At 39.7% G+C, this 27,810-nt stretch overlaps 1 protein-coding gene across 4 annotated transcripts in view; it reads right to left on the bottom strand.

Annotated features, from left to right (window-relative positions):
* EML4 (EMAP like 4) overlaps positions 1–27,810 on the bottom strand; it is a 94,596-nt gene that overhangs the window by 18,170 nt on the left and 48,616 nt on the right. For all 4 annotated transcript variants that reach the window (XM_056852568.1, XM_056852569.1, XM_056852570.1 and 1 more), the window contains 12 exons: positions 23,733–23,856; positions 21,072–21,221; positions 19,655–19,724; positions 17,478–17,588; positions 15,227–15,322; positions 13,637–13,771; positions 12,507–12,642; positions 7,917–8,068; positions 5,950–6,075; positions 5,726–5,857; positions 5,000–5,067; positions 1,389–1,477 (listed from right to left, as the gene is read on the bottom strand). In XM_056852568.1, the coding sequence (XP_056708546.1) occupies positions 1,389–1,477; positions 5,000–5,067; positions 5,726–5,857; positions 5,950–6,075; positions 7,917–8,068; positions 12,507–12,642; positions 13,637–13,771; positions 15,227–15,322; positions 17,478–17,588; positions 19,655–19,724; positions 21,072–21,221; positions 23,733–23,856 (1,389 nt within the window). The remainder of the gene's footprint in view (positions 1–1,388; positions 1,478–4,999; positions 5,068–5,725; positions 5,858–5,949; positions 6,076–7,916; positions 8,069–12,506; positions 12,643–13,636; positions 13,772–15,226; positions 15,323–17,477; positions 17,589–19,654; positions 19,725–21,071; positions 21,222–23,732; positions 23,857–27,810) is intronic.

Genomic DNA, 27,810 nt, shown 5'->3' with positions numbered 1-27,810 from the left:
TGCAACTTTGTGTTCCATTTCCACAGAGTTGCTCTTCATGGGGAACATTCCTCTCATCTCAAGTCATGTTGCCTCCACGCCTGTCCTGCAGCTCCCTTGGAAAAGCCAGGACTTCCTTCCTGTCCAACATACTGTTAACTCTCTGCAGAAATTGCTATTCATGATGGCACTGGTAAGGACACATTCAAAGGTGAGGCGTGGAATGGTCTGATTGAAATGAATGGCTCTGCCATGCCACAGTATGCCTGGTGGAAGCAGCAAGGAAGGAGGATTATGAGCTTTATGAAGGGTTACTCTGCTCACTGCTCTCTGTGCAAGTGGTTTGCAGGATTGTTGTGTTGTTGTTTTTAGTGAATGTCTACAGGATTGGATCCCAAGATCTATCAAGAGAAGGTGATGACAGCTGTACATATTTTCTGTATTTCTCTTCCTGCAGCAATCTCTTCTGACCCCTGGAAAGCTGATTCCCAGGATTGTGGGACTCATGCAGGTTGGGGTATTGCAGGGAGAAGGGGTGAGATCGCCTTCCTGTCTTTTTTGCCCATGATTGCATCTCCTCAACCTTGCACATGTTCTTAAGTGGCAAACTGAAACCACATGGCAAACTGAAACCACAGTTTCATGGCAAACTGAAACCACAGATTGTTTCACAGAGGTATACATTAGTTAGCTCAGGTCCTTTGCTAGGAGTTGCCAGATTTCTTTCTGTAATTTCAAGGACACCTCCGCCTCTTACACAGCTCTTGCTGCACTCAGTGGCAAAATCTTTACATTTGTTATATGAACTCATACCTCTTAATTATTAATTTACCCAAAAGTTCATGCAAATGGGCCAAATAACCAGTTCTGTCAATTTAGGTGCAGTCAACATACAATTAATTCTCAATTTCTGCGCCTATGTTATTAATTACCTTGCAATATTGTAAAGTAGATGTTAAAGCATATTAAAGGTTGAAACAATCCAAAGCTTGCTTGAAAAATGCACCCATTTAGATAAAATTAAATGTGCAACTGGAAGGGGAAGGGGAAGAGGAGTTGGTTTTTATATGCCAACTTTCTCTACCACTTAAAGAAGAATCAAACCGGTTTACAATCACCTTCCCTTCCCCTCCCCTCAATAGACACCCAATGAGGTAGGTGAGGCTGAGAGAGCTCCAAGATACCTGTGACTAGCCCAAAGTCACCCAGCTGGTTTCATGTGTAAAAGTGGGGAAACCAACCTGGTTCACCAGATTAGTGTCTGCCACTCATGTGGAGGAGTGGGGAATCAAACCCGGTTCTCCAGATTAGAGTCCACTGATCCAAACCACTACACCACGCTGGCTCGGTCGGAAGGAAGGAAGGAAGGAAGGAAGACCAGACTGTAAGTTTGCTACCACTCTGCCTACCTACTGTGTAGCGCATCACTGACAGCTGCTCATTGCCATCTGTATGTATTGAAACCAAATCTCTTGTTTCAGCATCCAGAACAAACCATCTGTTAAGGAAAAGAAGAAATTGAAGAAAATGTAGGGAACGTTAAATACCCTAAGCCTCAAACAACCTATTTGAGTATTGGTACCTCTCACATCTGGCCTGGATGGCCCAAGCATAGTCGGCCCTGGTTAGTATTTGGAAGGGAGACCTCCAAGGAATACCAGGCTCATGACACAGAGACAGGCAAACCACCCCTGAACATCTCTTGCCTTGAAAACCATAAGTTGCCTGTGACTTGATGGCACTTTCCACCACAACCACTTCTCATGTCTACCCCTAGTGATGCATGATGATAAAGTCTGTTCTTTACTAACGATAATGGATTACATCCATTATTTTACTTCTCCCCCCACCCCCTGGATGATTTAGTATGGTGAGAAGATGTCTACTGGATCAGTATACCAAGCTGCTGTACACCAAGAGGCCACTGCATGGAACAGCCGTGACAGGAAACCATTCTGAACAACAACTGCATGGGCACCAGCTCCCACACACGCATTTTTTCTGAAGCGCAAAGAGCCAGCTTATTCAAAAGCTGCTGAATTTGCGCTTATTCATGCTACATGAATTCTCTACATTTCTACTGAGACTAACCAACTGCTGGGGTCATTTACTTACACTATGTGTAGACCACATTGCTGCTGTTCCAGCATCATAAATAAATTAAAAACATGGACAGCAAAATGAATTTGACATTTAAAAATCCCATCATGAGAAAGGCCGATCAGAGTTGAGTCTCTAGAAGAAGTCATCTCTCATTATTTTCAAAAGCCCCAAGCTTTAAAAACCAGATATCTGGAAAATGGCCTGGTCCAAATGGCTTAAAACCAAATTTGTGGTTAAGGGACCACATGAAAAGCATAAAACATGAAGCAGCTCAACATACCACCACAGCTTGTGAATACGCTGTGTGCAAGATGGATGGAACCAGTGGAAAAAATAGCTGAAATGTTTTCATTGGACAGCAACAGAAACCGCTTATAATAATATCATTGGTGGCAACATAAAAAAGTGGGCTTGCCTGCAGCTGATTCTGTACTGCAGCTGGAAGAATGAAGAGTTTCAGGCTGCTGCTTCAGTATTAAATTACATTTAAACCCCTTGTTTTTTTACGCTACCCAAATTACTAGAAGTGTTTTCTTCTGTCACCTGTGTTAAATCCTAACAGATCCAAAATAGGGAAGGTGATAAATTCTTACTGGAGCATATGAAACCACTATACTCCTTTAGAAAGAGTGGCTCATTTGGATCTATCCTTTGGGCATGGAATAGCAAGTATGGAAGGTGAATGTAATGAAAAATCTATTCAAGAATGGCTAGTTGCACCCCTGTTACCATAAAATTGACACAATAAATTATGACAGATGATGACTGGCCAAGTATACAGATTTTAGTGGGTCAGGAAAACAATGCAACTCAAGACCCCAAGAGAACTTTTTTATTCAATTCAATGGAAGGCACAGATTTGTGCATGCTAAGGCACACACATAATTTTATTTTATTTATTTTAGCCTACCTTTCTCACTGAGACTCAAGGCAGATGAATTTTTTTAAAAAGTTCAATCAGATTGCAAAGATTACATAATTGAAAAAAAAACAAAAACAAAAAAACAAAAACAACAATGGAAAAAATAATATGTAGGTATGATGTACCATAATGAAGAATGTGGGTTATGAAGGTAGAATACAATGCAGTAAAAGGATATAATAAAATATAACAAGCATTGCAATAGACTCTGATCCTCTCCCTTACAAAGAGACCTCCTCAGATGTTCCATTATACTGAATGAGTGAGTTGATTATTACGGTCACAGACCAGCACAATAATACACACATTACCAAAAATATTCACATAGAAAACCGATCCACAGACGATATAAAAATAGCAAGTTCCATTAATACTATCGTTCTAACCCCTGTATAAAATGCCCCCCTGAATATTTCGATTTTGAACATTCTGTGAAATGATAGTAGACAGACCATTCCACAGGGTCAGAGCCGCCACACAGAATGCACTCGGAAAGGTCTTGTGCAATTGGGGGGTGGCAGCTTCAGAAGATTTAGCTCAGATGGGTGAAGTGGTTGGGGTGGGGCATGGTAGGAGAGGCAATCCTGCAGGTATGTGGGTCCAAGGACACTAAGGGTTTTGTAGGTGAAAACCCTGAACTGAACCCAGTAACTGAACAGTAACCAATGGAGTATCTGCAGAATGGGCATGGTATGCATGTTCTGCCTACTGCTTGATAGTAACTGGGCTGTGGCATTGTGTACCAACTCAGGTTTAGGCATGCATGCACAAATTGGAGTCTATACACCCAGAAGAAGCTTCTGATCAGGGACATTTTATACATTGTGCGTAAAGTCAATTTAACATTTTATCTGTCGCAGGAGCTTGACCACAATAGCCACATCTGACATCTGACGTATTATTGCATCATCTCAGCCCTCAACAGATGGGAGAAATCATCTCTGTTTTGGGCAGTTCTACCATGTACCTAAAGGAATCACTGCATCTAAATATTTAGCAACTACTGAATCCTCATCAATCCTCATCTATAAGGAAAAACGGGACGATTTTTTGAGATGGTAAATTCACATAACCTATTAAGAGGGTCAAATACATTTCTCTCAAGTCAGAGCAGATTTCACAGTCCAATAAAATATGTGTTAAGGCCTCAAGCTGACCAGACCCACATTTAAAAACTCTGCCCAAATACGCTATCCCTGCGAATGAGCCTTCCAGTATGGCAGAGGGAAAAGAGTTCAACTGAGCATGCATACTCTCCTATAATGAGGGATCCTTAGGTCTTTTAAATAGTTTGGAATAGCATAAGAAAAGGGAAAGTCAAAGAACACTGATGAAAATAAAATACTTGCTCTATCCAACTTCAGTACTGAGGGCTTTATTTTTTTTATGCTGTCCATATTTTTGTCACTGAATCCTACCCATTGGAATCTATTCTTAACTATCACCTTCCATGGCCCCATGGTCTTTCTCAATAAGATTCAAAATCCCTTTCCTCACACTGGAAAGTTTTTGCTTTAATTTAAATCATCCACGCATGAGGTTCCAATGAATTCTGTTATTTTCTCTTCCTACCACCCACAAAGCAGAGGAACAAACAGTCCACCAAGTCTTCAAAAAGTTAATTATATAGAATGAGGAAAATATCTTATTATTTCAAGAATTATATTTTGTTTCCAAGACACAGATGGTTTTATTTTACTACAATTAAGAAAGTGAAGAAAATATGAATGGGTGATCTCCATCTGGAGTAAATCAGACTATTCCTCCTTGAATTTGGATACATTCTTTGGAATGATGTGAAAACCGGAACTTGGGTGATGTTATATTTTCATGGTCTCTTTCTCAACCATATTGTATTTTTCTTTTCCCTTTATGCATTAGGTTACATATAGGGAAAAGACTGAATGCTAGGGCAAAAAAAAAAAATCATAACCATCCAGGGAAGGATCTTTTCAAGAGGGATGTTTCACCTGTACAGAAATATCAGTCATTTACCTTCCTGAGTGTGTTCCTATTGCTACCACAGTTCCACTTGGATGGAAGTCTGCACAATGCCCTGGTTCCTGAAAGATACAGTTAGACACAATTGATTTACCATTTATGTAGAGATATGTAGCGAACTTCCCAATTCAGACTGGAAGAAGAAATGAAGTATGAAGCTGCCTAACATTGACTTGAGCTATTGCTCCATCAATCCCACTACAGCTACATTTTTTCAAAGGAACAGGAATGCTTTTTTAAGCACCTGCTACCTGGGATCTTTGGGGTGACTTATTTCTCATCACAGCAGGCAGATATGAAAGTAGCTCTGCCTCTACCCGAAACTGGGAATTAGGAAGCCTTAGTTGATCATGCACGGAAGCCTCCTATGATTACTGCTGGTTCCTGAACAGAAAGAAGCTCACGTATTGATTAAAGAATACTATATATGTATTGTTAATTATTTGCTAGCCTCTATAGCAGTTGATGTAGTAGCTGACATAATTTAAAGTATTAAAATGAAATGTTAACATGGATAATTTTGTATGCGGGGGGATATAATATTACGGAACGTAGTACTTTGGCTCATAGGGATGCAAAGGAAGATCTTGTTTTAGTTAGGTTTGGGATAATGTGCCAAACATATGATTATTAAGTGTATAGTATAATGTTGTGTGTGTTGTTATGTTTGAAATAATAATTAATTTAAAAAAGGGAAAAAAAAGAAAGAAGCTCACGTACATCTAGCAGCCTGGTCCATTCTAGTGTGTGGTCCACCGAGTTCCACATACAAACTTGTCGATCTTGAGCACATGTTAAGAATAGGTCTTTGAAGGGATGTGTTCCCAAGCCCCAGAGTTCATCTGTGTGACCCTACCAAATACAAGTATCTGAATTATTTTACAAAACTCTGTACCTGAGAAACAAACCAAACCTTTCCCCCCTAATTGGGGGTGAGGACTCACCTGCACTTCCACTCGAAAACCGTCATTAAATGTACCCCGCAAAATAAAGTTCCGCGATGTGCCAATGAGAACTTGATCTGCTTTGCCTTCTGCCACTGCTCTGATTGTTCCATACTGATCTGGAACCTAAGAAAACCATAGTTCCATTGTCTATAATGCACAACCACCAAGTATTTTAAGGGTTACAATTGTCTGTACTTATAATATTCAAGCAAACTGTTTTCAACCTCTCAGGGGTGCGGGAAAGGGTAAATGAAAATGTGTTTTTATGTTTTATTGTTTATTTTCCCCATTTAGATACCCCCACAACTTCCTTTCAGAAGCTCCAACTGAAAAATATTGAGCTAATCCCATTGAGTCTTAGCATCTTTGTGATGCAGGTTATAGGCTCAGAGACTGTAACTTGTCCAAGACCTTACAGGACACTTCATGGAGAACTGAAGATTTGGGTCTGGAAATAAAGCCCCGCTCAGCTATTTCCAGCCCAACGCACCACACCATGTTGTCTCTTAAGAAAACATTCTCAAAACAATGGAATATGGATTACAGTTAACACATGCCATTTACAAGCTAGCTAACTGTAGGTACAATCCAATCAAGACCGGGTGAAGCATCAAGATATTTCTCAATTATGACACTGTGCACTCAACTTCTTTTGTCATTTACCCCTGATTTAAAAATAACTCTTCGCTTGCATATCTGAAGCCAGGTAGCATCATATAAGAACGTTTTCAAAGGGTATAATGCAATTAAGCATCTTGCAGATCCTCTAGTGAATCCATCGACATATCCAGTCTTTGAATTGTCCCAGCAGAAGAACTGAATGAGGACTTTTCCACTGGACAATGTTAAAAACTATTTTTCAGCACCTGGGTAAAAAAAAAGGTTTGGTAGGCCAAGGTATAGTATCTTAGAGGTGATAGATACCCCACTTTGAGATTCAAAAGCAGGTCTGAAACTATGCAGCTTGATATTAGGATTTTGAAACAAAACAACCACGTTCTTGAATGGTACTATAAGAATTCGTGTTCTACCAATGCTTTGCATATTCTGAAATGCAGCTTGTTAGAGCACTATTCATTTGAACAGATGCCAGAAAGATAAATCAAATTACTATCGTAACTATTTTTTATTCAAAGAGCTGGCTGGATTTTTCAGGATCAAATAATGACTTTGTAGAGAGTACATGGCACCCGAACAAAGCGAATGGGGAGATAACAATCTATACCACTCAAGTCACTGTTTACAAAGCACAATGGTGATTTATATCCAGTTGGCATCTCTGTGTTGATTTTATTAATTAGCTTCAAAACAGTTCTTTAAAAAGATTATTTCCCCTCCCTGATGGCTATATTTAATTTGCACAAAGGCTATGAATTTATCATTGTGATAAGATGTTTATTTGCTAAAGAGAAAATGTCATTTGTTTTTATAAATGACTGACCACTTGCAATTGGGAGAGAAGTGTGCTGAATTGGGATGAACAAAACCTGGATTCAGATCCTACTAATCCACGTTTGTTAAGGTAAGCCATGCTCTCCAGGACGCAATTCTCCACTGCTAAAATGGGAGCCACAGATTCTCACTTCACAGACAAATTAACTAGACACCTTAAAGAGGACAGAGTTCAAAGTACTTCTCCTGCATAACAGCCACTGAAATTATTGCATTAGCACATGGGATAGTTTTATGCAGCCCCAATTCAGTCCAAAGGAGAACTTCCCAGTGGGTTGGGCGACAAGAAGTTTATCTGACATAAAACTTTGTAGCTTGCAACCTAAGGTCTCAAATGAGTGGAACAGTCTGCAAGTGATCAAGGTAAAAGTACATGGGTGCCACTGAAGGAAATGGGGAAAAATATAAGTACCAGTGACAGTGTATATGAAAATTTAAATAACGTTAACAATAGTCCTCTGAAAGTGATTTTTTGCCTCCATTTCTCCTCCATTTAGTAAGGTCTTACCTACCTCTATTTCCCTTTCAGGGTTCAAATCATGATCCCACAAAATTATTTTTCTGTCTTTTCCACCTCCGGTCAGCAACATGCCATTCCTCATTTGACACAGGGTGAACACGCTGCCGTCGTGAGCTTTGATTTGCCTGCTTATTTGATACACACCTGTGGTCAATAAAAGAAATAGTGCTGAATTGTTGCAACGATTTTGCCAACCTGCACAGACAAGGGAGCAAGAATTATTTATTGCCACACAATTAATTTAAACCTTTTGTGTGCTTCTTCCAATTAGCTGGATGAACAATGGCAAGGTTTTTATCCTGCGAAATTGAGACTTGCTGAAGTCATCCAGATAACTTCCAATTGTATTTGGGCCACTTGCAACATGTCCTCTGTGCTTAATTTCTAAAGTAAGAGACATTCAAGGGTTCAAGCCTTCTTGAAGGTACACTCAGTTGGTTCTTGTAGGTTTTCCGGGCTGTGTAACCGTGGTCTTGGTATTTTCTTTCCTGACGTTTCGCCAGCAGCTGTGGCAGGCATCTTCAGAGGAGTAACACTCCTCTGTTACTCCTCTGAAGATGCCTGCCACAGCTGTTGGCGAAACGTCAGGAAAGAAAATACCAAGACCACGGTCACACAGCCCGGATAACCTACAAGAACCAATGAACTATGACCGTGAAAGCCTTCGACAGTACACTCAGTTGTACCCTGGAATCCTTTGCCACCTTGGAAAGGAGGGGGCTTGCTTTTATAACCCGGTGATGTCATATGTTTTCAGTACTCTCTCAAAGACCTTTCCATACATTCCCAGTAGGGCTGAAATGTGGCTCTCAGATCACACTCTGCCGCTAAACTCTGGTGCATCACGACTTAAACTAAGCCCCAGTTGACCTTAACAGGTTCTGTGCTTGAATCACTTGCAGCATCAGAATGCAGGAGCTCCAATGGAGCTCCAAGAGGAGCTTGTCCTGCCTTAAGAAATTGATACAAAAGCCCTGAACAGTAGCCAATGTGAAAACCCCCTTCCTCAGTATATAACCAGATGAGATGGTGGAAAATCCATGAACAGATCTTATTGGATGTTGCCTCCTTGATATTTTATTAAAGGTCCTGCCTGACCACTATGGGCATCTTCGGAAGCCCTGCTTCGGGTATCTGCCTTCTGACATCAGGTGGGTGACAACCCAGGAGAGGGCCTTCATGGTCATGGCACCAAAGCTCTGTAACTCTCTCATGAGGGAGATTCGTCTGTTCCCTTCTGTTGCTGTCTTCCGCCAGTGGGCGAAAACTTGTTTTGTTTGGTATTCCCTCAATGGGCCTTCTCTTCCTACCCAATACTTTTATGTTTTGTATGTATTTAGCTCTGTTTTGAATGTATTTTAACTCTGTTTTTTAAAACTTTGTTCTAATGATGTGTGTTGGGGAAGTGGGTTGATTTTAATGGTTTTGAAATATAATTTCATCATGTATGTTTTAAATTGCCAGCCACCCTGGAGGCCTTTGTAAGGGCAGAAAGGTGGGATACAAATTTTCCAAATAAATAAATAAAAATAATAACTGGGACAGTGCAAGTAAGGTAGTAATAAGACAGAATGATACAGAATATTTAAATCATCTAATTGTCACAGTAAGCAAAGCAAAATACCTTTAAAGTTGCTTGCTGACAGATTCTCTAATATTTCAGTGTCTTATTTTTTAATCTGGTCATAGAGAACAATGTAAAAATTCCTCACAGAAATACTGCAAGGTAAACTAAGAAATAGCCATTATTTTCAAATCTGGATTCCAACTGGAATGCTTGTAGAAGACAGGTGATCAGATCGTTTTGAGCTCTGAATTGTAAATGGCATCTACATTATCTAAAAACCAAATGAGATCTGTGAAGATAATCTGAGGTATCATATAGCAAGCAAAGTTTTGGACTATGCCACACAGTGAGTTAGTTAGCATCAGAACACAGCCTCTTGTGTCTTTCTTCAGTACTTAGAAGGCAGCTTCCATTACCCCTTTCTTTAACATTAAGTCTTTATACAGAAAACTGAACTGAAGAAGTTATTGGTTTGAAGATTACCCAGATGGTAATCTCAGTATGCCATGGTCAGGACCTCTAATTGCTTCAAATTTATCTGTTCTTTCATCTTTATGCAACAGCCACAAACTGCATTTAAAACTACAAATCCTCCATTAAGAGCAATTAGATATAAATTGGATTACTGTGGTAAAGGCTTGTCACATAACAATATGCCCAAATATTTAATTAGAACACCTTGCAGAATAATGTTGTGTCAGTTGGCTGCTACAGCAAAGAGTTTAGTTAATCTTCAAGATTAATATTCCAAGGGCAGATGCTATTAGGTGCAAATTGTCATCTGTTACACGATACAAAAATATAACGCAAATGTGAGTTTAGGTTCAAAGCTCCCCATCAAAGCCAAGAAAAAGTACAAGGTGCCAATTTTACTTAACAGTCTGTCCTCTGGGAGCCATTTACGGTATTTCTAAGTCTACATAACCCCCACTACTGACACACGCAGGTTTAAACCATAAAACCTAAGATCTATTCAACAACACACCCAAACTATAACAAATCCGACTCAACAAAATCCTGCATCTATTTAAAATAATTAAAGGAGCCCTCTTTTCATTACGAAATACCTGCTATGACAATCACAGCAAAAAGCTATTTGCTTCAGAAAGGCTAAAATATTAAATGTCTGATCAAATCTTATAATTAAATTTTCAGTTTTTTCATTGCTTTAGAACAAAAAGTTTTGTTTAAACATACATTCTGCAGTTAAAATGTCTTCTTCTGACACTGTTTTTGCTGGCATGAATACTTCAGCCCCAACATTTTAATTTGCTGCCAAAGAAAATAATTATCCTTGGATTTAAGAGCTACCTTAGGGCTCAGCAGTGCCAGACCTGCATATGCCTGGTTTCAAAGAGTAATTTTTCTTTAAATTTTTAAACTGAAACAAAATGCTCGCACTATTAAAGCAAGTTCAGTTTAAAAGCCAGAAACGTAAAATTAAAGCACGATTTAATGCCAGGACAACACTTTGCCAGATGAGGAGCTGGTAAAGTTTGACATAGTATTTTTATTTACATGGTTCTTTTGTACATGTCCATTGTGCAGTAAATATTATATTAAGCAATTGCTCTTGTATGTATCTTAGGAATATTCCTTCCTAAGCGCTCATCAATTGAAACAAGTCGCACAGTCTACTTGTAGGGCTGCGCAGACAACAAAATACACTCTCCTTCATACCAACATCAGAAGCCCTGTCTGCAAACCTACAGCAAATGTACATACAATCTGTATAGTGTGCAGTTGCTTGTTGAAAAATACATGTGTTGAGTCATTCTCACATTACACTCCATGCACGTACAGGTGAAAGTGTGATACAAACCCAATTTATCCAGATACCGATCCCTGGTTGCAACTGCAAAGTGAACACACATTGGCTCTTTCTGACAGATGTGTGCATACACATGCAGAAAATACATGTGTTCACTGTAACATGTGAACAGGGGCTACAGAATCTGCCATATAGCCTGAGTGAGAACAAGGATGAGCACTGTACCTTTAATATGTTGAAAGATTACCGCTGAGGAATTTGAACAGAAGGAAAGAATGTACTAATTTTAGAGGTGTTTATGGGTTTTGTTTGTATTGCATTGTTTGTTTTCATTTGTAAAACGGGATCTTTTTATTACTTAAATGAGGAAACTGCCAAACAAGCATCCTTCTGGAGCATAGTCTGTAGTACAATTCCAGTCCATGGAATGTTTCGCATGATTTCTCATGGATTACTCCAATAGCACAAATGTACATGCTGCTGTGTATAGAGTCTCATGAACTGGAATGAATGTGAGAGAGCACATCATTGTCCCATTTATGGCCCAAAGGGAAGAGAATCAAACTTAAACTCTAATTTAGAAATTTTGTACAGGAGTCTGTACCTTTGTAAGTTCCTTTGTAGAAAAATGATGACTTATAAAGGTAGTCACAGATGTAGGAGTGATGTGTGTGTGTTTGGGGGGATTATTAGGAAACACATGAGCTTTGTTGATTATTTCTGCATTTTAATTAAAAATGAGCACAAAGCTATATCCAAAAAAATCTGACGTTCTTTCTTTTTTTGTAGGAACGAAGAGCAACCAGTGAAAGTGGTAATTACTAAAAGACAGCTTTATCCCTCTGGATCATTCATACCACGTTTATAAGGCTGCCTATCAATTTTCCTATCTGCTACAACTATTTCACCACATCTTTTGCATTAAGATTTATACCTCTTTGTAATACTCCATCGTTTTGGGACTCCAGCCTAAGATTAATCAAAATCTTTTAATCTCAGTATAACAACGGCTGCACCAAACATCACAAGAGAGAGGGCAAGCAGGGCAGATAATTCAGACAAGGGGGCAAATTCATTAATGGTTCTCACTGAAATGCACTGGCTTTAGCAAGCCCATCAAGGGAAAGGGCATCAGTACTACCACAGGGGCACCTTAAACAAATAAAACTAAGACAACACAATGTTTTTATATATATAACTGGCTTTGTTCACAACCAAAACCTTTAACTGAACTTTTACTTTACCTTTGGATCCTTTCCCTGGTGTGGTTTCTACAGTAGTTCTGCTCCATATAAGCAATATCCCACCTGAGTCACCAGTGAGAACTTCTCCATTTCCCAAAAATGCTAAGCACTGAACAAATTTGGGCTTCTCATATTTCTGAAAAGGAACACCACAATGTGTTTAAAGTAGCAGCAGCTTATGTGTAGGCAGAAATACAAAAGTGAAAACATACAAAGCCAGCCCAATTCAAAGCCCCTCATTTTCAAAACCTTTCCATTTTAACCTATGGGCCAGTCAACATATACCTCAGCAACAAACTTTGAGACAGGGGGCGCGGATGTTGCCGACTCACAAGTGGGATCCATTGGTGCATGAAAATTGCTACCTCCCAGCAATGGGACGTTGACAGCACTTTTTTGAGATGAAATCTTCCATAACAGACATGCACAAAGCACTACCTTTTGTACAGGAAAGCAAGAAATCTTTGTCTTCATTTTATACTGAAAACTAGGGTTTTTTTAGGGGCCAAACTGAAGTAGAAAATTGTTGGGAGTAGAGAAAGATGCTTGGTACCCTCTCAACTGTCCCTTTTTGCCATTCAAAATCACCTTTCCCCATTGTTTTCCTCCTTCAGGACTCCAGGTACATGTTTACTCACCACCAACACCAATCTAGAACATGGAAGCTGCAGTTGGGTGTGAGTGCATAAGATTTGGAATTAGAAAGTGGCTGGTAAGAAAGAGACCATCAACTTGCTTCCCACATCACTTCTCCACTGAATACTACTTTCTTCCAAGGTGTGTTTTCTTATAAAAAGCAACTGTTAGGGACTTATTATACATTTAGATGCAACATTGTGGTAAGGCCTTATGTTCATGGAGGACACCTCCATCAATACCTATTTATTATGATGGCTCCAGAGGCAGTCTTGCTAGTGAATACTAGCTGCTAGGGGTCAACAGCCAGGTAGGGCTACTGCCCTCCTGCCTGGTTGAATCTGGCTAGGTCACTGCGGGAAACAAACTGCTGAACCAGATGGCCTTTGGAATGATCCAACACAGCTCTTCACGGTTCTCAGCCATTTCTGAAAAAAATCCCATTCTCTCCAATTTTAGAAATTTAATAAAACTCTGAATTTTAAGTTTCTTACCCCAAATATTCCTTGCTTTCTTGCTAAAGAATTGCCATTCCAAGTCCAGAAAAAGATATGAGATTTTCCTGATGTTATAATTGTGTCTTTATCTGTTGGATGGAATGCTACTGCAAGCACAACTTCGTTTGTAGTCTGAGGAAACAGAAAAAGGGAAATATTTATATTAATATTCCTGTCTGTGTAGATAAACAGAGAATGTGCTATATACACACAAGCATATAGGATAACATGAACACTAATAAATATCTCTCTTAATGGCAATGTGTCTTGATCACAAATTATTGTCCAGTCATCCAACCTTTGGCATTTGCATGCCTGTTATTACATGGAAAAAGCAACATATGAACTGATAGTACTTGGAGGCATTATCAAGATTCAGAGTAACTACAGTAATTAAAATGTTGTAACATTTATTTTCATACTTCAAATTCACAAAGTGTTGTCTAAACGGCACAGTTTATATGCATCAGTAAAACATAGCCCAAAACGAACTGGTTCTAAGATCTAGCGTGTGGTGAGCCGTATTTCACTACCATGTCATTGATGCAGTTAGGTGAATACACACTTAAGAAAACATTTGAGACTGTTGCAGTCAGTGCAGCGCTGAGTGTGACTGACCAGGGGCTGGAGACTCCGGTTCAAATCCCTCGCTCACGTGAAGGTCACTGGGTGACCCTGGGCTCCTATGCAGGCTTGTGGTTAGGATAAAATAAGAAAGTGAAGCACTATGTACATCACTCGGAGCTCCTTAGAAGACAGGTGAGGTGAAAATGTGATATAAAATGTAAAAGGGAACTGGTACATGAGGGTGTAGGGCAGCACTCAAGGTAGGTTCTCATGTTCAATATCGTATTCTAATTATAATGCAATTTATGCAGGGACTGCTTCTGAAGACTTGCCAAAAGCTTCCACTGGTACACAAAGTGCTACAACGTACCTTGAGGTGCTCGTATCACATGCATCTTTATTAGCTTCTAGATAGTTTCTGGGCACAACCTGAGGTTTTGATGTTTGCAGCAGTTATTGTTGTTTAACATCTATCCAGATGACAAGTTCTAGAGAACTTGAAAGATTGCACACTATTTTGTGCTACTCTTGTTAATTCTAATAAAGAAGATACTATGCTGTTTTGGGTTTTTTTGGTTTTTGACATGAGGCTTTTGCGAGGTGTCTTGAAAACATGCACTTTCCTCAAAGGAGCTGGCATAGTACAGAAGCAAAGATAATGAGCTGCGATTCAGGAGGCTCCTGGTTCAAATTTTACCATTTCATCCTAGTTCCCAGGTAATGGCAAAGAAATAAACCTATTAGTGAATGCACTTGCACTTGGATTGGCCTGTGCACACCCAGAACCCACGTGAGACTGCACAGGTACCACAACGATGAACCTGGAGTTAGACTGAAGAATTCAGGATTCAATCTTGATATGCCATATAGATAAGTGGGAACATGAACTTGGCAATTAGCCAAGTTTGTGTTTGTCACAAAGTTTGAATTTCATGCTAGTGTAACGACAGAATCAATTCACATGGATTCAAAAGATTTGAGATGGATGTGCTGCAAACAGAAATGAATGCCACTATTTACCTTTATTTCAGCTACTTTTGATTTCTTCTGCCAATCCCAGACAGTCAGCATGTGCTCATTTGAATCGTCTATCACACACAAATGCATACCTGAATCCTTCAAAAAGAAAAGCAACAAAAGTAATTTTATATCATCTTTACATGCCAAGTAAAGTATATCAGACAATGATAGCATCCTAATCTAGGATACAGACAATACCCCATTCAATATTTAAAACTATGTTGTATCTATATTTAAAGGTTAAAAGAGCACGCCTAGGCTCATTTGCCTTCCCTCCACCACACAGGTAGAATTTATATATGACACTGGTGTGCAAGAAAAAAACATTTCAGTGCAGCATTGGGTGCTCCCAATTTCCAATGTAAACTGGGTCTTCGTCTTCAGCCATGATGCATGCAACATTAGCACACCAGAAGGGCACCCTGCTCAAGCCTCAGATCTGTGATGCACAATCACTGCATGTGAGATGGCCCCATTTAAGTAACATGGCAAGTGCATGGGATGTAGGGTGGGTGACATTTTTGTGCCTGTCCAGCACCACAGAAAACAACGTGAACGAGGACTTGGATCTTCAGTGCATGTGTGAGTATATCTCACTCAGGGACTACATCTAACAGGAGAATTGCATGCATAGGCTCTGGTTCACAAAAGGTCTATTAACGGTGGATGAAGGTGTGCCAGTTTGAGGGTTGCTCCAGCACCTGCCAAGTGATAACCAACGCACCTTCGGATCACCTAAACTGCCCCTAAAAGAAATGTGGTTCCAGTCAGGCCTAAGGCAAACAATATTCTCTGCCAGAAATTTGTTAGTCTTTAAGGTGTTACTGGACTCTTGCTCTTTTCTACTAATATTCCCAGCATTAGAAATGCTGGAATGTCTGATCACATTCAAAGGAAATCATTTTCTCTTTTGACTGGATTTTTGCCCACTATTATCATACTCCTGAGTGCATTCACAAAGCCTAAGGTTGGGATCTACCTGCTAAAGTTGACAAAAAAGGGTTACCCAAACCAGTTTAGCAGGAGAAATTGTATGTGTTTTTTTTGCTATTCTACCCAACCACACACTAACCTGACAAATTTAAGCAGAAGATCATTTAACTGCCAACCCCATGAACTTATAAAAACAAATGTTTATACTGCAAACACTGCTGGCTCTAGCTTATGGCCAATGCTGAAGTAATGAGACAAGGCAGTTGCTATATAAAGGCACAGCTACTTCTAGCTACTTCTGAAATCGGCAGAAGCACAAAGCAAGGGTTTTTTATTGTTTCCTGTTCTAGGAGCGCACTCAAGTTCAACATTACAGAGAGAAAATTAATATTTTGTCTCAGAACTTCCCAAGATTAGTATTCTTGAACCTTACGAGAAACAAATCTTTCAACGTGTGTTGAAACTAAAATACAATTCAGTTCTATTCTAGGCATCTAGTGCAGACTTCATAGTGCTCTTATGTGAGTAACTTTGCTGCTCTCCTATTTGTTTGATGCAATAGAGAGGTATGTACTTCCTAGAAAATCAAGTTCTAAAAGAGTAGACCTACTTATTGCCATACTTTTCACTACATAATTGTTGGGGCAGCTGTTCACAGATCTGTCAGTCCAAGAATTACATCTTGGATCCAGGGGACTTTGAGCAGAGTGAAACTTTGCTCCCTCTTCCTTCTTGTTTCACTCTCCAGTGCACCCACCCACTTCCAAAAGGCAAAAAGTCAGGAAAGCAGGAACACTGCGGAATGAGGAACTGGTTATAAACATGCCCTTTTCCTGCTCTCTTGCTTGCACAAGGGCCGGTGTATTTAGAAAGGATTGTTGCAATTCCTACGCTGCTGTGCTGCAGTGTTGCGTTATGCCAAGTTTTGAGCCAGGATTCTATGCCTGCATCAGAAGGTTGTGTGGCAAACAGCCACCAGAGACAGATAGGGCAGAGTTCTGTTTCATCAAAGTTGTCATTGATCTGCTGCAACGTTCACTAATAGTGGTGAGAAATCCTAACAGCAGCCGGGCTCCAAGCACTTGGACGCAACGCTCCGTATGCAGTGTAAGAAATAGACCACTGGATGCTGCTGCAAAAACACCTGGCCATAACCAATCTTGTGGACCATCACAGCTACTTACATTGGCATCACCTACAAATGTTCTACACAATACCAAGATTTTGTTGTTTAAATCACCAAAATAACATAAAGACTTAGAGGTGTTTGTTTCAGCCTTAAAGTTCATGATTTGTTTTTAAAGAAATTGCTGCTTACTGCCTTTGAGAAATCCAGACACCCGACTCCACGCTCAAAAGTCCCGAGGCCAATAACTTGCAGGGTCATCAGGCTCACCGAATCCCAAACTCTTACATGGGGATGTAGAAGCTAAGTAAAAGCAATTGGATATAAAAAAGTTACAGAAGAACAAGAAGTGCCATGTGCAGAATTCATTCCAGTTTATTTTGGTCACATAAAATATTGACTGAACTGAAGTAAAGAACAATAAAGGCAATCTAACAACTTGAGCCCTGCTCCCTTGCCCCAGACTGCTGATGTTCCCTCAAAGATCCCTCTCTCGTTCCATATGTTTTAATTGTTGTTTTTGTGTTTTATGTATGCTTTCCTTTTAATTGGTTCACAAAGGGTATCACACCGTGGAAGAAAAAAAAAGGAGGAGGAGGAGGAGTTGGTTTTATATGCCGATTTTCTCTACCTTTTAAGAAGAATCAAACTGGCTTACAGTCTCCTTCCCTTCCTCTCCCCACAACAGACACCTTGTGAGGTAGGTGAGACTGACAGAGCTCGAAGAGAGCTGTACCTAGGTCACCCAGCTGGCTTCATGTGTAGGAGTGGGGAAACTAACCCGGTTCACCAGATTATAGAGTCCACCGCTCTTAACCACTACACCACGCTGGCTCTCAGATGAGGAACAAGGGCAGGAGACTATGCCTGATAATGTTGGGACACACTACTGGCACAATTCACATGTAACGAGAAAGGCTGTCATTACAGGAATAAGCTTTCCACATCTTCAGACCTGAGCCTCATCTTCCCTTCTCCAGTGTATGTGGCCAGAATAAATCTTTTTTTCAGGAACACCACATTTAGTTTCATCCAAAGTACGAAGTGTGGTTTGTTTTCTTTACCAACCCAGGATGCCTAACTTGTTTAGAGGGAAGGAAAGAAAGTTTGAGTTTTACACAACAACAAATTATGGGTTTGCCACCAAAGCAGAAGGAAAGAAGGCGAACATGGGGCTTTCTAAGACACCTGGGCTTTCTAAGACTCCTGCCTTGATGACAAACCATGGTCATGTATCTTTAAAGTGGTTTCATTCTGACGATTTTCCCTCCTGCAAGTTGTTTTAACTTTGGGGGTTATAAAATGGGACATAATGTATTTTAAGTGAAAAGAAGGATGATTTTGACCAGGACTGAATCAGAGCATTGGTGTAAGAATCTCCTTTAATATAGTTCTATTTCTGGCTTGGTGCAGAGAAATACTGCCAAACTGCATTCCTGAGAACTGTGTGGCTCACTGAATATTTGGTAGGGGCACCACAATGAAAATATCAGTAATAGTAGAAAGTCTCTCATAAACAGATGGGTTGCCCACCTCTGGCACTACCCATCATCTTTCTGCAGAGGGGGAATACTAGACTGCTGTCATTCCTGGCAGACATACCGGGGCTTCTCGGCACATAATTTTTTCTGAAAAGGGCTCCCCTGAAGGAATTTTTTTTTTGCAAACCACTGATGTTGCCCCTCCATGGCATGATTCCACTGGAACTATATCCAGGCTAAAACCAGCTTAATTTCAAATAGCACAGCATAAACTTAATAAAAGAAAACCAAGGTCACATACAAAGTTAATTGCAAGGACAATGGACGCAACAGCTATGTCAGCAAAGGTTACGTCAATTTTGAACAGGCAAAGACAACCTTACACTACACACGGTGAATTAATCAAATGTGATCCTGGCAAGCAGTGTCACTACCAAATGCCACCGTTAAGGCTTACCATCCATATCAACTTAGCAGAGATGACACGGTGATTTAACTGCCAAGGCTAGCCCAGTTTTCACGGCTACTCACAGGCATATTTATAAGCACTCTGACTACAGTGCATCTGCAGTGTTGTTTGCCAAAGCCTCTAGGCCTTGCTTAGACTGGAGAACAAGGTCACATTTCCTTTTCTTCGAAGTGTAAAAGCACATGGGTGGCTACAGTTCTACTTAGAGTCACTTTTTCTTGGGGGGGGGGAACCTGCCTAAAATAAACATTCAAGACCCATGGCCCTCTACAGATGTCTGTGGGAAATACGCAACATATACCTCAAGATAATGGTATGCATGAACTCGTGCTCTTTGAATTAGGCACAGGGAAAGGGCCATTTGTCAATTCTTCCTGATTTTCAGACACAACAACAAACAATTGAGACACTCAACTTACTCTTCCATCTTTATCCACTCCTGCCAGCTGTCCAGTAGCGATCCTAATTTTGTCGGGATGAACAGCAAGACTAAAGAAATAATGCCAAAACATTGATTATACTCATGATAATAGCTTGCTAGTAGAAATGTTCTTCACCAAAACTGCCCATTTCAAAATGGAGAAAGGAGGATCATAGATAATGATACATCTCTGTTGGGATTGTAGCAGGCTAATTCTCTTGTGTGCAGTATTGTATCTGGCATACCCTGCATCTGTTTTGTGATGAAGCAGAGAATTTGCATGGTTCTGCATAGCCTGCATGTTTCAGCTGCAAACAGCCACATCAATTACCTAAAGATTTTACATATCTAAAAAAAACCCAAACCAACAGCTATTCAGAGAATCAGTCTCTTAAACAGACCTTAGTGAACAACCGTGCATGAAAAATATTGAAGATCTGTTATTATTAAGTCTCTTCAATAATAATAAGAAAATCTATTTGGGTAAATAATCACATCTAACGCTGTTGACAAAAGTAAAAGGTAGTAAACAACGCAAGTTTCTTTGTACAAAGACGATATTCATTTACTAATAAAACATCATCAGACAGATTTAATGTATTTGAAAGTACCAAAGTTACTTTATATAAAATAAGCTGTAGCTGTATTTACAAAATTTGCTTCCTATGTTTCAAGTCTATGTAATATTTAAATAAATATTATAAAAATATAATCCTTTTAAAAATAATAATTAAAGGTTTCTTCTAAATGTTGAAGAAATCATGTATTTGTGTATCTTCCAGCTGTATTCACTTTGAGATATTACTCACTGCAATCTTTATATGTCTAACCTGTGCTTGCCTATACTTAGTGCTATCCAGACTGACTAAAAGTACTGGAACAGACTGACTTCTACTTCTCAGGATTTTTTAAAGTGGAGGACTAATTGCCCAGATCCTCCAGCTAGAATTGGAAGGAGATGTACAGCCACTCTGAGCCAGACTTTCGGGTTGGGGAGAGTGGGGTAGAAATGTAATAAATAAATAAATAAACAAACCTACTATATACACACATTTGGTCTCACAGGGGTCCCCCCACACCATGCTGAGAAGAAGGACATGCACATATGTGATGCCTCAGTCCTGCCAGTATCAGCAAAGTAACTAATTTGCAGCAGCAAACAGCTTGAATTCTTCCTAAGATAATAGCAGATTACCACTATGAAGTGGAGAAGCTTTCAAGATGGTGATTCTGGATACCCATATGAAGCAATTCTTCTCTTCACACCCCCACCCACAGACATGTTGTTTTACTCCAGATTCACAACTGTCTTCATTAACATTTGCTGTGTGTTACCGTAATTTGTGAGCATTCAGTACAAAATCATATCTCAAACAAATTACATGCAAACTGGCATTATGGAAGCAGAGACTAACCATTTAACGCAATCTGTATGTCCCAAGTAGTGCCGCTGAGTCCGCTCTTCATAGTTGAACAATACTACAATAGATGCAATGAAATAGACTATTTCTCCAGTAGGCAGGAGGTAAACATTGGCTCGACAGTCCCTTCCACGATAACCGTATCTTTTTTTAAGCAAAAAGGTCAAGGATTTTAAATTTAATTTTGCGACGTTCATACTGTGAAGGTAAAAACATCTCCCTTAAGTTGCTTCTGACTCTAAGCGCTGTGCACCAGATTTCCGAACTCTAAAGACCTATTTTCTTTTTCTTCTCCTTTTAGTTGCACATTGCATGTGTGAAAGCAAAGGAAACAAATGCACTGCAAGGAGTGCATCCATGACTATAAGCAAGCATCTGGAGACTACACCGAAGGATGAAGTATAAAAGAAGTGTCAGTTTGTAAACTCAAAATATGAAGTTTTCATTAGGTAATAATAGAAGGCACAGCACTACCTTAACCTATTTCGCAGCCACTGAATTGCATTAGACAGCAGGCCTTCCCATTGCTGCATTCCTGAGAGGAAGTGTATCGGTTCCATTTGGCCTTTTAAAAGAAGTGTGTGAAAATTCCAAAAGCTCCTCGCAAGGCGGCAAGATATTGCTAAGCAGATCCAGAATACTGGAAACATCTTTAAGCTTCTGAAGGAGAAAAGTAACTTTGCAGCTAGGGCTTGCACAACAGAAACAAGCACAATAGAAAGTAAGTTGTCCCAGGGCAGCCTTAACCATGGTTAGAAGACGGGGAGTGCCTCGTGTGCTGGTACATTCCTCCCTACACCCCTTGGATGGGCCAAGTCCTCCCCTTTATTTATTTAGCTGCACATGCACTGGCTGCAGTTAGGCCCAAACCACCATTTCCAACCATGATGAGAACCAGGTTGGTTGCCTCTGAAAATGAAAGGAAGAGGAAAGTTTGTGTGCACAAGGAGAAAGGGCACCAGGCCATGGGGTGCAGTTGGTTTTCGAGCCATGGTAGCATTAGCATAGGCCTCCTTTACTGTTGTTTCCATTGTGGAGGAATAAACTGGGATCAAATCCCAATTGAAAAATTACTTTCTTCTAAAATCTCATTAGGCGATTAGGCAATGTTATGACTGCAACAGATTAGACTGGGGAAGGTATATAGGGACTTTTATTTCAAGATTAGCGTATTTTAAAGCCATGTTGGAGAAACCTTAAAATTCCATATGGTATCAAATACACAGCATAACAAACAAGCAGATGCTAATAAGATATGCAACTGGCATCCAGTTCTCTTTAAGCCTTATATGGAACCTTTCCATATGTACATTACATTGTCTTGTATTAAATAAAGAAAACAGGATTTGACTCCAAGAGCCCGAAATTGGTTTGTTTTATATTTGTCCTGCTTCCCCCCGCCCCTCTTCAGCTGGTAAGCCCACAATGAAGGCAGATCACTGGCAGATCACTGGCAAAGTACTTTCAAGGCAGTCTGCAAGATAAATTGGAAAGGCTGTATATATACATTTGTATAAGCTGAGAAGCCAATCACCAAAATTATTAAGAACAGAATTGCTTTGCTGAATCAGGCCAAAGTCTACACTGTCCAGGATTCTGATTACTAAAGCTGCCAGCCAGATGTTATCATGTTTTATTTATTATGTGCATTTAATATTCACATAGGAAATCTTCTTTACAGCTTGCTGAGTATGATGTAAAGTCAGAGATACTTTAGTACTTCTTGCAAGTCTTACTGAAATACTCGACATGTCCTAATATGAACTTATTTATTTTTATGTTATTCTGGCTTTTCTCCAAGAACGTCCATGCTCATGCATGGTTCAGTCCACCTCCATTTGATCCTCACAACAATCCAGTGAGATGGTTAGAGTAGGGGTCCCCAATCTTTTTGAACCTGCAGGCACATTTGGAATTCTGACACGGCATAGTAGGCACAGAAACAAAATGGCTGCTGCAGTAACACAGTGTAGATTTTTGTGCTTTAGTGGCAGCTGCTGCCAAAGAAATATTTTAAAAAATCTGCATAGTCAGTCAAAACTCCAATAGTCAATCAGAAGCCTTGCTGGGCAAAAGCCCTACCTGGCCCCATCCGCTTTCTCAAAACCAGAAAAGGTGTTGGTAGGCACCATGTTGGGGACCCTGGCGTAGAGTGAAAGACAGTGATGGTGATTGATCATCCAGTGAGCTTCATGGCAAAGTGGGGGTTTAAACCTGGCTTTCCCTGGTCTTAGTTTGACATGTCAAACCACTTTATCACACCAGCTCTTCTCCATATTGACAGGCTATTTTCCCCAGGTGGGATGGGACAGAACAGGTCATTTCCTCTCATATTATTCACAAATTAAAGGAATTTTAACTTTGTTGTAATAATTTGGGGAATACACACCCCTGAAACAAACTACAGAGAAACTGGGCCAAACCCCACAGCTTGGCAAAGTAGAAATTACCATGTACAGCAAAAGGAAAATATGAGTGGTAGCTGCATGAAAACTTGTAGCCTATTATTTAATGAATAAAAATACTTTCCTAGATTCAGAGCTCTATTTTTTCTTTGTAATTATTAAATTAAGTAAACTTCACAGTCATAAGAGGAAACAGAAAAACCAGAAGGAACAAAAAAAGTATTTTTGCTAAGTTTTGAGATAAGGATACACCCACTCCAGTTTTAATTTCTCAGGAGGCAGCTCTGTCTTAATTTCATAATATTTGTCTACATCTGAAGGAAGAAACATTGTGATTGGTCGTCCTCTCATGAACATCTTGATGTATTCTCCCTCTGTCAAAACAAAACAAAAATGTCCAGGAGTGAGCTTGTTTTGCAAACAGAAATATAATGGGCTGTGCCTGTTGAGAATAAACTCTGTTTAAAACTAAGAGGGCAACAGATTTGACTTTTAAAAATGAAAGTACATAATCCGTACATGTAATTAATGGTTAACTATCTATCTGGCTTGGAACAACTTGTGTTGGACCCGCTTCTAACGAGCCGGATATCATTCTTCCACCAATGTAAACCTAAAAAAATGCAATCTGAATTGATTCTATGGGGTACACCCTCTTTATTGAATCATATCGAAAAGCCTAATAATGGGATGCTCCCTCCACTTGGTGTCACCCCACTCTTTTACAGTATCAAAGGATAGGCCTGTGTGGCTAGGTTCTCAAATTTCATCAAAAGTAACCCAATAAAAATGAAGAAAAACCTGTTTGAGTCCCCTTCAAGATTAAGTATAAGAAAAGTGAACATGAGGAGTGAGCTGTACTTAATTTAGCAGGTCAAAGAAAAGACGGATTTTGGTCACAAGGCAGCTTTCCACATCAACAGTTCAGTACCGATATCTTGTCACCACAAGAAAAACCCTCCCTACACTGAATGCTGTGATCTGCATATCCCACTTAGATCTCCATAATCCATAACTATAGCAGGAGACCAGTGAGGGAATGACTGGATCCATGCATGCCCATGACATGTTTCAAAATGCTCCTATATCTGAACATGCCAATTAAGTGCAACAGTTATTTCACAGAAAATTCCCAACATTTTTCACTAATGTTCGTAGGGGGGATTTGTTTGACAGTTAAGAGCTGTCTTGCTTTTTTGGTGTGGTTTTTAAAGTTCGTAATGGAAATACCCTCACAAGCAGGAAGGAAAGAAGGAAGGAATGCTGGTTTACTAAATATGAGCACTAATGGTGTACATTGCTCTTACTGAAATAATGCTCTTTAAACCAAAGTTATCCTCAGTCAGATACCATTTCAATTACTCACTAAAAATTACCAAAGCACACACATATCACACTTGAAGATCTTCTATTGTATCTCATATCCAATGGATTATGCAGTATTTTGTTTCCATCTAGTCCTCCATACTGCTCAACTTCTATATGAAGCTACTAAGAGAGTTTATGTTGAGGAAAGTGCCATCAATATGTTATGACATTCCGCTCTCAGCACTCCTACCCATTTAAAGCTAGGGAGATGGCGGAAATAATAAGTGTCTCTAGAGTGAAGAAATGGTAAACAAATAGCAGTATTATCAGGTAAAGATGGAAGGGCTGTGAGGCGGGAGTAAAGGTGATAAGGAAATCGGTCTCAACCTGTCCTTGAAGAGATTTATGATGCCTATGAAAAGTGACTTTCACAATCTGGGGTACACCTGGGTGTTTCACCATCCCTAGATAGCCAGGTTACAGAGGTAACTGTTTGCCAGTTTAGACTGGCTCACCAGCTTTGGAATATAGTTCTACTTTATGATTGCAGATTGTTGACTGCCTTGGGTGTTTCAGTCAGGCAGACATAAGTAAATGCGGCACAAAATCCAAAGGAGATAAAAAGGCAAAAGGTATTGAAGTATAGTAAGAGTGCTCACTGATGGACAACAAAAGAAAAAAAAGTTTTGAAAGCATCGTACAATTGGTCTACAGAAAACAGACAACAGTTTCACATGTGTATGGATCCAACCTGCACAGTTTGCAGGACAATAGCTTATATAAGCTTTCCACTGTGAATATGCAATTGTGATTTTTACGTTTTCAAAATTCAAGCTAGATCAGGTCATCGACATTCCATGTTTCTAGGACTGAACTACTATTATGGCCATTAGCTCCCAAAGTACATTATGTCTAAATAGTTGCAGGCGAGTAATACACTGCTCCAAAGAGAGCTCAGTGGCGTCATCAGAGGCAAATGAGAGGTTACAAAGTGGTGCCTGTGGAGGTTTAGGTTATAAATAGCATCCACAAACATCCCAAGTACCGCTTGTGCTTCCTCATCCCAACGAAATAAAGACAGAAGATAACAGCGGCATTGTGTGTCGTCCCCCCCCTCCCCGGTACACTGTGCAAACTTGCGAACTCCCTATGCAGACATTTAATTGAAATGTTTGGAAACGTACTCAAACAAATTTATGACTGCAAAGGAGACTTAAAAAACATATCGTTGCTTCTCTTTTTGAAATCTAACATTGAAATGTCTTCTTAGGTATCCACGCCCGTAGGCAATGAGAACATTAATGCAAAACTCTTTTGGAAAGTGTACAGAGAATAGCAGCATATCAATAAAAGATGATGCTTGCCCAGGGTCAAATTCCTGTAAATTCAAGCTAAGAGAAATCAGCAGCCCAACTCTCTTTTAATTTATATTAGTTTAATTACTGTGTTCCAAAACATCAAACCAAATTTTACCGGTTCCCTCCCGAACTGTGTAAAGTTTTTTTAAGGAGACAGCGAGATGAGATAGTCCGTATTTATTTCAAATATGCTTCCCCTGCCTTTTTTGGACACTTGTCAGAAGAAAAGCAGACTATTTATTAAAACAAACAATAAAAAAGTTCCATTTTGAAACAAAAGACTGCCCCTGCTTCATGAAGCTCCCAACTACAGGCCCTGTCTAAGTGAAACATGACTCAGTGCCATTGGGGAAGGGCCGTAGCTCAGTGGTAGAGAATCTGCTTGGCATGCAGAAGATCCCAAGTTCAATCCCCGGCATCTCCAGTTAAAGGGACTAGGCAAGTGGGTGATGTGAAAGACCCTATGCCCAAGACCCTCGAGAGCCGCTGCTGGTCTGAGTAGACAATACTGACTTTGATGGACCAAGGGTCTGATTCAGTATAAGCTTCATGTGTTCATTAACTTGGCAGATTCACTTTGGGGAAGTAAGGTGCACAGTCTGAGATGTGAATTTGTCTGTTTGGATACAGATGGCCACCAGAGTCATTCTCCAGCTGCTATTCTATATGATCTTAAAAGCAAACAAAACAGAACTACAGAGGTACAATGTAAGAACCAGGAATATGGTTTCAATTGTTGGAGCCGCATTACATTTTCAGACCAATTGCCACAAACATTCTAAATGTCAGAAAAACCGCTTCTTCTATCAATTTCTTCGTTTGTCAAGGGGAGGGGGAATCCCCTATGCACACATAACAGTATGAATGCCATACAAAGACAGAATCAGCCTTAAGGATGGGAGTGGGCCTAGTAACTGCATGAATTCCTATCAGGTACTCAAACAGATAATCCTGTATCCATTTACCACCCTTATTGTGAAAGGAAGCAGCATGCAGAGACCTGCTGTTCCTGGCAGTGAAGCATGAAGGCCATATTTCACATGCAGTCAAGTTAAAAGAAAAGTCCTTAAAATAGATGCTGGAATAGGGTAATATCCTTGATGTAAAGCCAAACATGGCAGAAAATTTATTAAACCATCAGAACAGATTCTAAAAGTCATGGCATGTTCTTGATGTTAATTCTGGGTAAATAGTTTCAAGGATTTCATATATATATATATTTTTTGTTTGTTTGTTTGGTAAATGCACATGTAACTAGTAAAGATGCTGCAAGAGCAGAAACCAAAAGAAGGGTGAAGAAAACTATGCTCCCTCAAGTGTTTCAGGTATGCTGGACTCAGCTAAGGCCAAAACAACTAGAAAGAACAGATTTCTTCAGTTCCGTTCTGCTATGATTGTGGAGTTGTGTTATAATGAGATCCTCTCTAGTTGTTTTTTGGAAAGCAAGATAATTTCAGGAAGTTCATAATGGGTTTTATGCAAGACAAGAAATTATTCTTTAAGATTTATAAATACACCGAAAAAATAAAATACCTTTCCCTTAAAGATTTTTTTTTTTTGCATTGCTCGAACATACAGCCAACCAAACCAACGTCTGTGCAACATGCAAACCAAAAGAAATCCTTCATAAATTACACCTGTGTGTTCCAGGAATTTTTTTTT

Source organism: Euleptes europaea, chromosome 7, assembly GCF_029931775.1.
Source record: "Euleptes europaea isolate rEulEur1 chromosome 7, rEulEur1.hap1, whole genome shotgun sequence".
Lineage (NCBI taxonomy): Eukaryota > Metazoa > Chordata > Lepidosauria > Squamata > Sphaerodactylidae > Euleptes > Euleptes europaea.
This window is presented reverse-complemented; position numbering and strand designations above follow the sequence as displayed.